The 12,649-nt window shown below is 31.3% G+C and overlaps 1 protein-coding gene across 1 annotated transcript; it reads left to right on the plus strand.

Annotated features, from left to right (window-relative positions):
* The first annotated feature begins 1,413 nt into the window (after positions 1–1,413).
* On the plus strand, positions 1,414–11,923 carry LOC109067720 (G protein-coupled receptor 137Ba-like). Its single transcript, XM_042769545.1, has 7 exons — positions 1,414–2,264; positions 4,704–4,753; positions 5,662–5,887; positions 8,432–8,581; positions 9,680–9,808; positions 10,429–10,550; positions 11,097–11,923. Exons 1-7 carry the CDS (start codon positions 1,914–1,916, stop codon positions 11,200–11,202), a joined length of 1,134 nt encoding a protein of 377 aa, XP_042625479.1. The 5' UTR covers positions 1,414–1,913; the 3' UTR covers positions 11,203–11,923.
* Positions 11,924–12,649: the final 726 nt, after the last annotated feature.

Below are 12,649 nucleotides of genomic sequence, written 5' to 3' on the forward strand. Positions count from 1 at the left end.
AGACTGGAGTAATGATGCTGAAAATACAGCTGCACATCACAGAAATAAATTACAGTTTAACAGATATTCACAGAGAAAACAGCTGTTTTAAATTGTAATTATATATCATTTTTTTCTGTATTTCTGATCAAATAAATGCAGCTTTGGTGAGCAGAAGAGACTACATTTACGTATAAAAATCATAATGTTTCCAAACCTTTAACAAGTAAAATATATAAATATGCATTTAATTCCCTAATAACCAGATCACATGACCTCTGAGTGATTATTATTGCACTTTTGATTGATTTGTCTCACAGCTGTCCTTTGCTGCCCTGTCTCAGAGTAGATGACGGCTTGACCTCTGACCTCTGGGCCATGTGAATGAGAACCTAAGCTGCAGCAGCAATAATTCACAAATACAGTCTCAGACACAGAGAGGTTCTCATGGCTAGAGGAGCGTGTTAAAACCTCAGCGACAAACAGTTATAAACCCTTCAGACCAGAGATTTCATCAGACTGTAATGAGATTATAGCAATAACTGGACTTCACACTTGGGGCTTCAAGTTTGTAGACTGGGTCCAACCGTATAACAGTAATACAGTAGGTAATACAGTATAAAGTTGCAATAGTTAAAGAAAGAGGTCCAACCGAAGGAAAATGATAAAGAAATTCCAAAAATTAAGATTAATAGCCTAATTAAGGGTATACAATACATAAAAAAATTAATCACCTAAGTTGAAGCATATAATATGTTATATATTATATTAAAAGTATTAAAATAATAAAAGCAAATAATCTGCTCTATTGAATCTTCAAGGTTGTAGACTATTATATATTATATATTTTAGTAAAATGATTAATACAATATTTATACAATAACTTACACAATAGTTAAGATTTAGGTCCAACTCAAATAAAATGAACGAATGAACAAATTAATAATAATATTAAAAAAGATTTATACTAATTTCAAAAATTTAATTTAAGATAAATGTCCTAATGAAGGAAAACACACACACACACACACACACACACACACACACACACACACACATACACAAAAGAAAATAAATAAATAAAAAGAAAGAAATTCTTTATACTAATTCCAAAAATTTTGATCTTGGTACTATTGAAGGAAACAAAAAACTGCAATTGCCCCTGGTTTATGTGAAAATTAAAAATAAAATAAAAAATATGATTAATTCTATATTTTAGTAAAAGGATTTATGCAATATTTAATAACTTTTTAAATAGTTAAGATTTAGGTCCAATTGAAGAAAAATGCAAACAAACAAACAAGTGAATGAACAAATCAATGAACATTAAAATGAAATAAAGATTTATACCAATTCCAGTCATTAAGATGTAAATAAAATGCAAATAAATAAATAAATACTCTAATTCCAAAAATTCAGATTTGGTCCTACTTGGGGGGATGGAAAAAGAAAGAAATTAAAATTGTCCCTGGCTTATACAGTATAAAGTTGCTTACATAAATATGTAAACTGTGTTTCATTATGTATTACATCTTCACACAAACCTGTAAACAGCCATACCGGCAGAAAAAGCAGCATAAGCATCCCGTGGGAGCCTGAGCGCAGGGTTAAAGGTCATCACGGCGTCAAAGGGGCCGTCCTCCTCCTCCTCCTCCTCCTCCTCCCCTCAGCTTTCACTGCCCGCTGCACAATGCTCTTCCTGCAGCTGAGTGCAGCTCAGACTCGCACCGCGGGAGGAAGTGCTGCTGGCTGTCTCTTCCTCTTTCTCCCTCTTTCCTTCCCCTAAACCCCCAGCCGCCCGCGGACGCTGGTTTTCTCCAGCACAATCAGTGCTGTAGTGATTTTAACACGTGAAGGAGGAGCTGCAGAAGCCGCTGGAGGAAGAAAGCCCCCTTCTAGACTTCCTTCTCCAGGCAGCGGGAGGAAACAGAGTCATGGAGAGCGACTCGCTCCCTCCTCCGCCGACCTTCAGCCCGGCCGTGCCTCCCTTCGTCAAGCTGGGGCTGACGGTGGCCTACACCATCTTCTACTCGCTGCTCTTCGTGTTCGTGTACGTGCAGCTCTGGCTGGTGCTGCGATACCGACACAAGCGCTTCAGCTACCAGACGGTGTTTCTGTTCTTGTGTCTGCTGTGGGCGGCTCTGCGAGCGCTGCTCTTCTCCTTTTATTTCAGAGACTGCGTGACCGCAAACACACTGGGACCCTTGGCTTTCTGGCTGCTCTACTGTTTCCCAGTCTGCCTGCAGTTCTTCACCCTCAGCCTCATGAATCTGTACTTCGCACAGGTGAGTTCGACACGAGCGTCCTTTGCACCTCGCAGCTGTAAAGTCTGGGTTTAAGACTACAGGTCACATGTGCGACACAGTATTTTGGACGTCAAAATGTAAGTCTGTCCATTGTCTTTAGATATGGAAACTCTTTTAAAAAACTTATAACAACTCTCTGTTCCTGGTTTTATTAAGCATATTTCATAAAGCATACCTGCATAGTTAATTTTAAGGTGAAATTATCTTTCACTGAAACTTATTTTGACACTGAAATAACTTTCCTTTTCTGCTGACATCAATCCGTCTTATTTATCCAGCAACCTCCAGTGGTTTGTTTTAGTATCACTGCTATACTATTATAAAATAACATTTATTTTTAATTGTTCTGCTTTTTTTTATTTTAATTTTAGCTACAGTTTTAGTAAGCTTGGTTATTTTAGTATTATTGAGATGATATTCAGTTTTTTTTTGTATTTTGAATTAGATTTTATTTTTCTATTTTCGGAATCTATTATTATATAATAATTGAGACACCATTTTTAAATTTATTATAAAATATTAAAAAATAACAGTTTATACAAAAAAACAAAATTAACCAAAAATACAAAATAAATATATCTTTCTTTCTTTCAATTAATTTTAGTTAAAGTTTAATAATAATTATTTAAACTTTAACTATCAAACTATAATTATTAAAATAAGAAAATAATTCAGATTTAGTAAATTTGATATTTTTGTATTATTGGTATACAATAATAGTTTTTATTAATATTTTTAATTATATTTTATTTTTACATTTTTATTCTATGTTTTTCATTTTATATTTTTGTTTTAATTTGAGTTCATATTTTACTCTAGGTTTTTTTTTGGTATACTATTATAGCTTTTACTCATATTTTAAATTAGATTTTATTTTTATATTTTCTGTATTACTTTATTGTTTTATTATTTTAAAGTTTTAGTAATTTTGTTGTGTTTTTGTCATTTGTATTAGTTTTTTTATATATGTCTATATAGTTTTTTTTTAATCATGTTTTAGTTTTATCTTATTTAGTTTTAGTGTTTTTTAATTACTTCACCTTAAACTAAACAAGAGAATGAAGAAATGTGGCCTTTTCAACTAACTAACAAATATATATATATATATATATATATATATATATATATATATATATATATATATATATATATAATTATTTTTTTTAGATCATGTTTATTTTATGTTTTTATATATATATGTTTTTTTTATATATATATATATATATATATATAAATTATATATATATATATATATATATATATATTAAAAAATATTTATATTTTTTTTTTTTTTTTTTTTTTTTTTTTTAGATCATGTTTATTTTATGTTTTTTTTATGGTTTTAGTTTTAGTTAACAATGATAAATCTGGCCACCTATTAATACAGAAAAACTTTTCATCATCCAATCAATATCTGATGGATAAAATAAAAAAAATATAGCTCAGATTGATCTCATTAGTGAAGCCACACGTCTTTCTTGCAAAAAGCATCTTGACCTCTCAGTGTGGATTATGTAATCATACTGCACAATATAGAAAAAAAACACTCTCCAACCATGATTATCGCTGCATATATCATAATAATATGACAGCGAAGGCAAGGCAGAGCAGCTTGAGTCATTATTGATTCACACCCACAGTGCTTATGTCAGTTCAATATTATGTGTATTGTATATTCTCACAATGCATATTGTTCCAAAGCAGAGATGTTACAATATAAAACTATTCTTCCTGTTTTTGCTATGATCAAAGCTGCGTATGTAAATGAATCATTCATGTGGGAGTTCAGCGTGATTAAAAAAAGAGAAGTGAAATCATTCGCTGCGGTCTGAAGCGTTTACACTACACTATAAAAAACACTACAGGAAAAGCTGTGAATTATTTACAGTAAATCACCATATACCACATAGAATAAACAACTGATTGAAAATGCAAGTTATTAACATGAAATGCATGTTATTTTAAACGTACAACAAGCACACGTGGGTTTCCACATACATACTTTTGTCATTTAGTGTACAGTATATATGGTTAAGAACTGTAAATTGTGCATTTTTGGAATAAACAAACTCAATTTGGAGGATTTTTAAATCTAGTTTAAATCAAGTCAAAAAAGGATCATCTTTCTTTCACACTAATGTCATATTTTAAAGGCCAGATCATGTTGAAATAGCTCAGTAAGGTAACTTTTTAGACCCCAAACTTGGCTGAATCAGATCTTCTGTAATGCTGATCGGTCAGTGTTTATGATGGAGGCTTGCTTTTCAGTCTGGTTTCTGTTGCGATCAAAATGTTTCGACAAGGGAACTTGTGACTTTTATGATCATACATGTGTCATTCTTGGTTTAATAATTCATGAGCTTAAATGCTTTATGCATGCAATGTTTACACTAACTTACGGCTTGTTTTCTGGTGCAGGTCATTTTCAAGGCGAAGTCTAAATATTCACCAGAACTTCAGAAGTACAGGTGAATATATGGACCCCAAAAATATATTTGGAAACTTCTATACTCCTAAAATACATGTTGTTTATGATTTTTTTTATCATTTTTTATCATTTTAAAAGTAATATTTTTTTCTTCACTTTGGAATAATCTACCCTAAAATATCTCCAGATGTTCATAACTCACTTATTTACACTATATTTATTTCTTCTGCTTATGTTTTTGTATTATGTATTGCTTTTGTAAAAATTATATTATGTATTATATATTACTATTTGGGGGAAAAAAAATCAATATTATAAAAAAAAAATAACAATATTTACTACTTAAATTTTTTTTAAAATTAAAAAAAATCAAGTTTATAGAAAATAATGAACCATTTTTACTACAATAAATTTTTTTTTAAATTATGTTCGATTGGCCGCTGTCAGTTAAAAAAAAAAAGGCTAATAATTTTTTTTTAATAAATACTATAATTTAATATAATGTTAATTTATAACGTTAATTTTAAACATAATAATAATTTTTAATGTTATATACTGTATAATATTGATAGATAATATTTTTTAAATAATTAGTATCAAGATATTATATTTTTATTAATATTTTAAAACAGTTATTTTTATATTTCCTGTTTTAATTGGAATTTTAGTTACAGTTTAAGGAATTTCTTCTGCGTTTTTGTCATTTTAAATAGTTTTATATATATAAGATAAACTCAATTAAAATGAGAAATGTTCCTTTGGAAAGTAGCTGAAATAAAAAGTTATTTATTATATATTTTTTATGTGTTATATTTTATTACGGTTAGTGTTTATTTTATTTTCAAGTTATGAACATGTTATTTTATGGTTTTATTTTTAGTAAACTCTAATAACCCTGCACGCATGTACTGTATTTGATTCAGTATTCCTGTATTCTGCACACGTCAGGCTGCCGCTGTACCTGCTCTTCCTGTGCATCAGCATCATCTTCCTGCTGGTGAACCTGACCTGTGCTCTGCTGGTGAAGATGCAAACGAAGGCTGACACAGAGACTGTAGTGCTGGTGCGTGTGGCCATCAACGACACGCTGTTCGTCCTCTGCGCCGTCTCTCTCTCTCTGTGTCTCTATAAGATCGCCAAGATGTCTCTGGCCAACATCTACCTGGAGTCCAAGGTAACGAATAAGATGAAAATACTACAATATACACAGAAGACGACAGCTGTGCGGGTGTTTTAGTTTTTTGTCTGGAATTTCAACAGGCAAAGCATTTGAACGAGTTTACCAGCAGGAAACAGTTTCTTTACAAAGGCAGCATTTACAGTGATTCTTACGTTATCTTGTTTTCAGTCTTTGAAAGCTTGTTGTCTTTCAGCAGTGTGCCAGTCTTCCCAAGTCCACTGTATGTCCATCTAAAGAGGCTGAACTGGACAGCTGGACACTTTCCTAACTTTCCTTACACTTTATGATGTAATGCATATCAGGGTTATTATCATTAACTAAAACTAAAAATAAAAACCATAAAAATAAAAAAAAAAAAAAATTTACTACAAAAAAAAAAAAAAACATTAACTGAAAGTACATAAAATATTAAAAAACTTGAACTTGCTTTATTTCAACTAGCTACCCAACAGGGTCATTATAGTAAACTAAAATTAAAAATAAAAAAAAAGTATATATATATATAATATAAATAATAGATATATATATATATATATATATATATATATATATATATATATATATATATATATTATAAAAATCGTCACTTGTATATATATATTTCACCTGGTGGCCTAGGCAACATTTGCCATTTCCATTTAGTTTAACTTGGTCACAAACCATTAAACATCAAACATAAAAAAACTCTACCAAAACTAATAAAAACAACAAAATTACTAAACTTCAAACTTCTTCAAATATAGTCAAACTCGATCATAATTCAGTTTCTAGCTAGCAGTAAACCGGTTACCTCACCTGAATATGTTCATAGATTTGCATTGGATGTTATCTTTGGAATGAAAACTTGGATATTTTATTTGTAAACATCATACCTTTTCTCTTATTTCAGTTAATGTCGTAAAACTAGCGAGTTAAGTCAGTAGTAGTAGTGCTGACAGTGTCGTGTAAACATGACTGAAGACGAGAAAAGCAGAGCAACATACGAACCGTTTCAACTGAGTGAGTCATTTCCGCTGGAACCGCTACGATTGATTCAAACTCATGACTTCGATCATTCAGTTCAATCGATTCATTATCAAAAACCAGATCAAAAGAGACATTCATTTTCGAAGTTCGACATAGCTTGTGATGATTTTAAAAAGCACGTAGTTAAGGGAGAAACTGAGTTTTTTGATACTCCGAATCAGTTAATCATTGCGTCGCAAAATGATTCAATGTTTCGAAGAGCTTCAATCGGATCGCGTATCGTGAATCATTTGATTCAGATCTGATGGCACACAGCAAAAGCTACTGGGCATGCGCACATCAATACAGCGTAGTCTTCCTCACACTGTACAACAATAATTACTATTTTTGCATTATTGTAATGGGTAGGTTTAAGGTTGGAGTAGGTGTAGACGTTAATAAAACACAATCTAATAGGTAGAAAAATGTAATTTATTGTTAGCTTCCGGTTTTTGCTGTATCCCTTTTTGCCACAACCACTTGGTTCGATTTTTTTATTTTGTATTTAAAAAAATAAAAATAAAAAAAATAAAAAATCACACCATTAAGGCAGTACAGTTCTAAAAACAAAGAAATTAAAACAGTTAAAGAAAACAGAAAGTATACACAAATACAAATCCCTTTTGGGTTCTTATTAATTATGCAATTAATCATGGTTTTATTATAGTAAAAGTAAACCTAAAAAAAGTAGGCTAAAACCATGGTTAATTGTAAGGGATGTGTTGCCAGGTAAAAAAAAAAAAAAAGTAATACATTAACACGTTAAAAGGACATATAAGATGAATATCCAGGGACACAGTTTTCACTGCTTTAGGATAAAGATAGTTTTAGATAGTTTCCATGTAGGCCTACTTGTCTAGATCAACTTTCAATAAAGAAAAGAGATTTTTGTTTATGTATGTGAAATTAGCTATATATTTTCCTGTATTCTCTTTTGAGTAGTCAAACAATCCAAAGAAAACATCAACGTCCAGAAGCTTTTCGTGAAGCTTGGATGAACTCATTAATAAATTAATATAAAAAAACAATAATAAAATATAAAACAATAGTTTCCAAAATTGGATATCGCTTTTTAAGAATTAATATAAAAAAACAATAATAGTATCACAAAAAAAAAAAAAAAATACACATTTTCATTTAAAATGATAAAAAAAAAAAAAAACAAAAAAACTAAAATTACTAAACAAAAACTATATATATAAATACTATATAGACATGTTTTTTTTTAAATCACGTAAAATGAACGTAAAAACATCAAATATAAAAATTAAATCAAAGAAACAAACATACAAGGTTGCAAAGTTGTCAAACATCAAACCAGTTATAAACTATATCCAATTTATATGATTGTTAAAGTAAAGTAAAACAAGATTAGTTAATGTTAAACTGAGTTTTAGTTAACAGTTTAAACACTCACGGAGTGGAACAGATCATAAAGTCACCTGTTCACAAACAGTATATTTTATCCACTGTGAAATGAATTGGATGGTGTTTCGTACCAGAATTGAGTCCGAGCTCATCTTCTCTGTCCAGGGAACATCAGTGTGTCAGGTGACTATAATCGGAGCGACGGTGATCCTGCTGTACTCGTCCCGTGCGTGTTATAACCTCGTGGTGCTGGCACTGGCCAAAGTCAAGAGCATCCACTCATTCGACTACGACTGGTACAACGTATCAGACCAAGTATGTTCAATGCTATAGTTTTAATAGAGTTTCAACATTACTTGTTCTTCAGACATTCCTCTTTAAAATAAAACAGGTATCATCTGTATGCAAAGTGATCCAAATTTGGTTTTTGACCACTGAAGATGTGTACAATTTAACTATTTACTCCTGGAGCCACATTGAGATCAACATATCTCTGGATTTGAACCATATGTGACCCTGGAGCACAAAAGCAGTTTTAAGTCGCTGGGGTATATTTGTAACAATAGCCAAAAATACATTGTATGGGTCAAAACTACACATTTTTCTTTTATGCCAAAAATCATTAGGATATTAAGTAAAGATCATGTTCCATGAAGATATTTAGAAAATTTCCTACTGTAAATATATCAAAACTTAACTTTTATTAGTAATATGCATTGCTAAGAACTTCATTTGGACAACTTTAAAGGTGATTTTCTCAGTATTTTGATTTTTTTTTTTTGCACCCTCAGATTCCAGATTTTCGGCCAAATATTGTCCTCCTAACAAACCATACATCAATGGAAAGATTATTTATTCAGCTTTCAGATGATGTAGAAATCTCAATTTCGAAAAATTGACACTTAAGACTGGTTTTGTGCTCCAGGGTCACATATAAGGCCTTATAAATGCTAAAAGCAAAGTTTGTTAAGAACCAGTATCTAAAAGGATATTAAGAAATCTTTAATGCTTCTTGAGTTACAGGCATGCAAACTTTGAGGAAAAAACATTTTTGAACGGTCACCATTGGCATTTAATGCAACAAAGATTGCTAAAATCAACAGATTTTGCTAACAGTCTCTGTGTAAATATAACATTATGATACTGCCATCTTTATGAAGTCATTTTTATCCTCCTGTAATTTGGCTCTGAATCATCAGATTTTGTCATTTTGACCTACTCTGCAAAATAGTGGATTATTCAGTATAAATGCATCCATGGTATTTACTATTTTGGCTTTCATTACTAATCATGTTTTTATTTAGAAACATTTAACAATTTTACCATTTCGCTGATTTTTTTATGCTACAGGCAGATCTGAAGTCGATGTTGGGCGATGAATTTGGCCATTTCGCTGATTTTTTTATGCTACAGGCAGATCTGAAGTCGATGTTGGGCGACGCTGGATATGTGGTTTTCGGGGTGATCCTGTTTGTTTGGGAGCTGCTGCCCACTTCACTGGTGGTCTTCATTTTCAGAGTCCGTAAGCCGGCTCAGGATCGGGTAAGAGATTTATCTTTTTTAAAGGACTTTTCAATTCTTAACATACAATATTTAAATTGCCATTCAAAAGTTTGGGGTCAATAGAAAAGTAATACTTTTATTCATCAAGGATGCGTCAAAAGTGACAATAAAGACATTTATAATGTTACAAAAGATTTCTATTTAAAATAAATGCTGGTCTTTTGAACTTTCTATTCATCAAAGCATCCTGAAAAACTAACTGTATCACGGTTTTCACAAAAATATTGTGCAGCACAACTGTTTTCAACATTGATAATAATCAGAAATGTTTCTTGAGCAGCAAATCATCATATTAGAATGATTTCTGAAGATCATGTGACACTGAAGACTGGAGTAATGATGCTGAAAACTCAGCTGCGCATCACAGAAATAAATTGCATTTAAAAACATATTCAAGTAGTAAACAGTTATTTTGAATTGTAATAATATTCAAAAAGATGACTGTACTTTTAAGAAACTAAATGCAGCCCTGATGGGCACAAGAGACTTCTTTTAAAAACTCGAAAAAATTTTACCGACCCCAAACTTTTGAACAGTATTGTACATATATACAATAATATAAACAATATAAAGCTGAAGACTCTCTCTTTGGCTTGTAGAGCGTGTCAGTGATCCCCGGCCACATGTTCTCATCTAGAGCTTATTTCTTTGACAACCCGCGGCGTTACGACAGCGATGATGATCTCGCGTGGAGCATCATCCCACAAAACATTCAGGCCAGGTATGACAGGCATTCAATGAATCACCATATTTAATAATCTACTACATGCCATCTGATTGATACTTTATATATTTAATCAAGTAAAAGGTCTTTTAATCATTGTACAAACGTCCACCTTCAGCTCAAGCTTCACGTGTCTTTTTACTGTTAAATCTTTACTGATTTTTATCAAGTAAACATAAGAACAACTTTGATATTGTTAGTAATATTTCAAGATGAACACTTACTGGACTGAAGCAGCTTAGATTTACTTGATTATTTAGTGTACATAACACCAAACATCATTTTGTTTAGAAAAACCATGTTCAAATGTGAGTATCAAATAGCATTCAGAACTTACAATGTTTACTTTCCATTTGCATATTCTTTGTTTTATTGTCTACAACTAATCTGTATAAAAACATCAGAAATTACATACTTCAGTTTTAAATTTCAAAGGAAAGTAGTATCTCTAAATTTAGATTGATGTTAGACTTAATGTCATGCATTTAATGCATTAATCTGAGCGTAAAAGGTTAATTAATGACCTATTGCTTTCGTTCACAGTCTTACGCCGGACAGTTATGATTGGGGTGGTCGAAACAACAGTTTCACCGCAAACGCTGAAGGTGAAGAGTCCCATCTAGCACCAGAGGAGCTGAATCCCCACTAGAACATTCCCAATGAGGAGTGGTTTTATTTTGCACATTCCCCATCACTGATGGGTAATATTACATACCACAGATGCCTTTACCGCTATTTATTACGGTATTTAATACAACAGTACAGCTCTGGAAGCAAAACTACCAATCATTTTCTCCAAAAAGAAACTTCTTACCACTAATGTGCAAAGTTTTATATGTGATAATGTGTTTTTTTTTTGTGTAAATGTGATTTCAAGTGCACTACCCAGAGATCAATCAGATAAGTCACTGTTACCATGGAAACGGTTTCGCTCACTCCCATGAAGCCTTGCGAATTGATCGAGTCGACCTCCCTACGTTCTACATAGTAGTACTTGCATATTTAAATATTTTTGATTAAAATATTTGTATTAAGTATTTATATTTTGTATTTAAATATTTTAATTTAAATATAAATCAAAAATTTCAGCACTTATAATCAATGACTGTACAGTTGTTTTATATTTTTTTTTATTTGCGATGCATCATGGGAATAGTAGTTGAGTGCCTCATTAAATAAATGAAGCATAATTTCTAGTTCAAACACAAACTGAAATACTAATTACATTCATTAAAATTATTACATCCTCTAATATTTATAATCAATGACTCTAAGCCAGTAGTTTAATATTGTAGTTGTTTTTGATTCAAATTATTTGCAATGCCTCTGGGAAGAGTAGTGCATTGCCTCATTAAAGAAATGAAACATAATTTCTTGTGCATAACTAAATTGAAATCCCTATGGAGAAAATGAATGGGAAAAATATTTCCAGAATCAGTGCTGTTGAAAATGTTGAAAATCTTTCCATCCTTCAATACCTTCAAATTCTATAAACATTAATACTAACAGACCAGTAGTTCTTATTTCAGATGTACAAAACGTCTCTGAAGTACTCTGTACAAGCTATATTTCTGAGTTTGCACTGTCAATTATATACAGAAGAATATAGGTGAATTAATATATTAAGTATACTAGATAAGTATGCTAACTTTCCACTGTGTGAAACATAGTTTTTGTTGCTATTTTTGTACCGCTGCTCCATAAACAAATCTTCATTCCAGTTCTGTTCAGATTCGGGACACAAACCTGTTTAAAAAAGCCTGATGAAGGAAATAATTTCATATTGACTTGGCCTGAACTGTGAAAACATTGTTGGCACTCTCCCACAGAACATTTAGACAACTGCAATATAATGCATTAACAGAATGACCACTATAGACAAAAATAAAATAAAAAGTATATATTTTTAAATGTTGAGAGGTGAATAAAGGGGTTTGGTTTGTTGCACATTGTTTTTATAAATGCATTTTTAGTGTTTGATTGTACGGTTTGCAGCTTTTGCACTTTGTAAAACTTTGTTTTCTACATTAATAAAAGATAAATTCTCTATATTACAGACATTGAGATCACTTGTCTAGAGATCGAATGAAACCTAT

This window comes from Cyprinus carpio, chromosome A13, assembly GCF_018340385.1.
Source record: "Cyprinus carpio isolate SPL01 chromosome A13, ASM1834038v1, whole genome shotgun sequence".
NCBI lineage: Eukaryota > Metazoa > Chordata > Actinopteri > Cypriniformes > Cyprinidae > Cyprinus > Cyprinus carpio.

Coding starts and splice junctions, on each gene's coding strand:
- LOC109067720 (XM_042769545.1), top strand. CDS start 1,914: ATGGAGAGCGACTCGCTCCCTCCTCCGCCGACCTTCAGCCCGGCCGTG. Junction 5,888..8,431: donor ACATCTACCTGGAGTCCAAG/GTAACGAATAAG, acceptor TTCTCTGTCCAG/GGAACATCAGTGTGTCAGGT. Junction 8,582..9,679: donor GGTACAACGTATCAGACCAA/GTATGTTCAATG, acceptor TTTATGCTACAG/GCAGATCTGAAGTCGATGTT.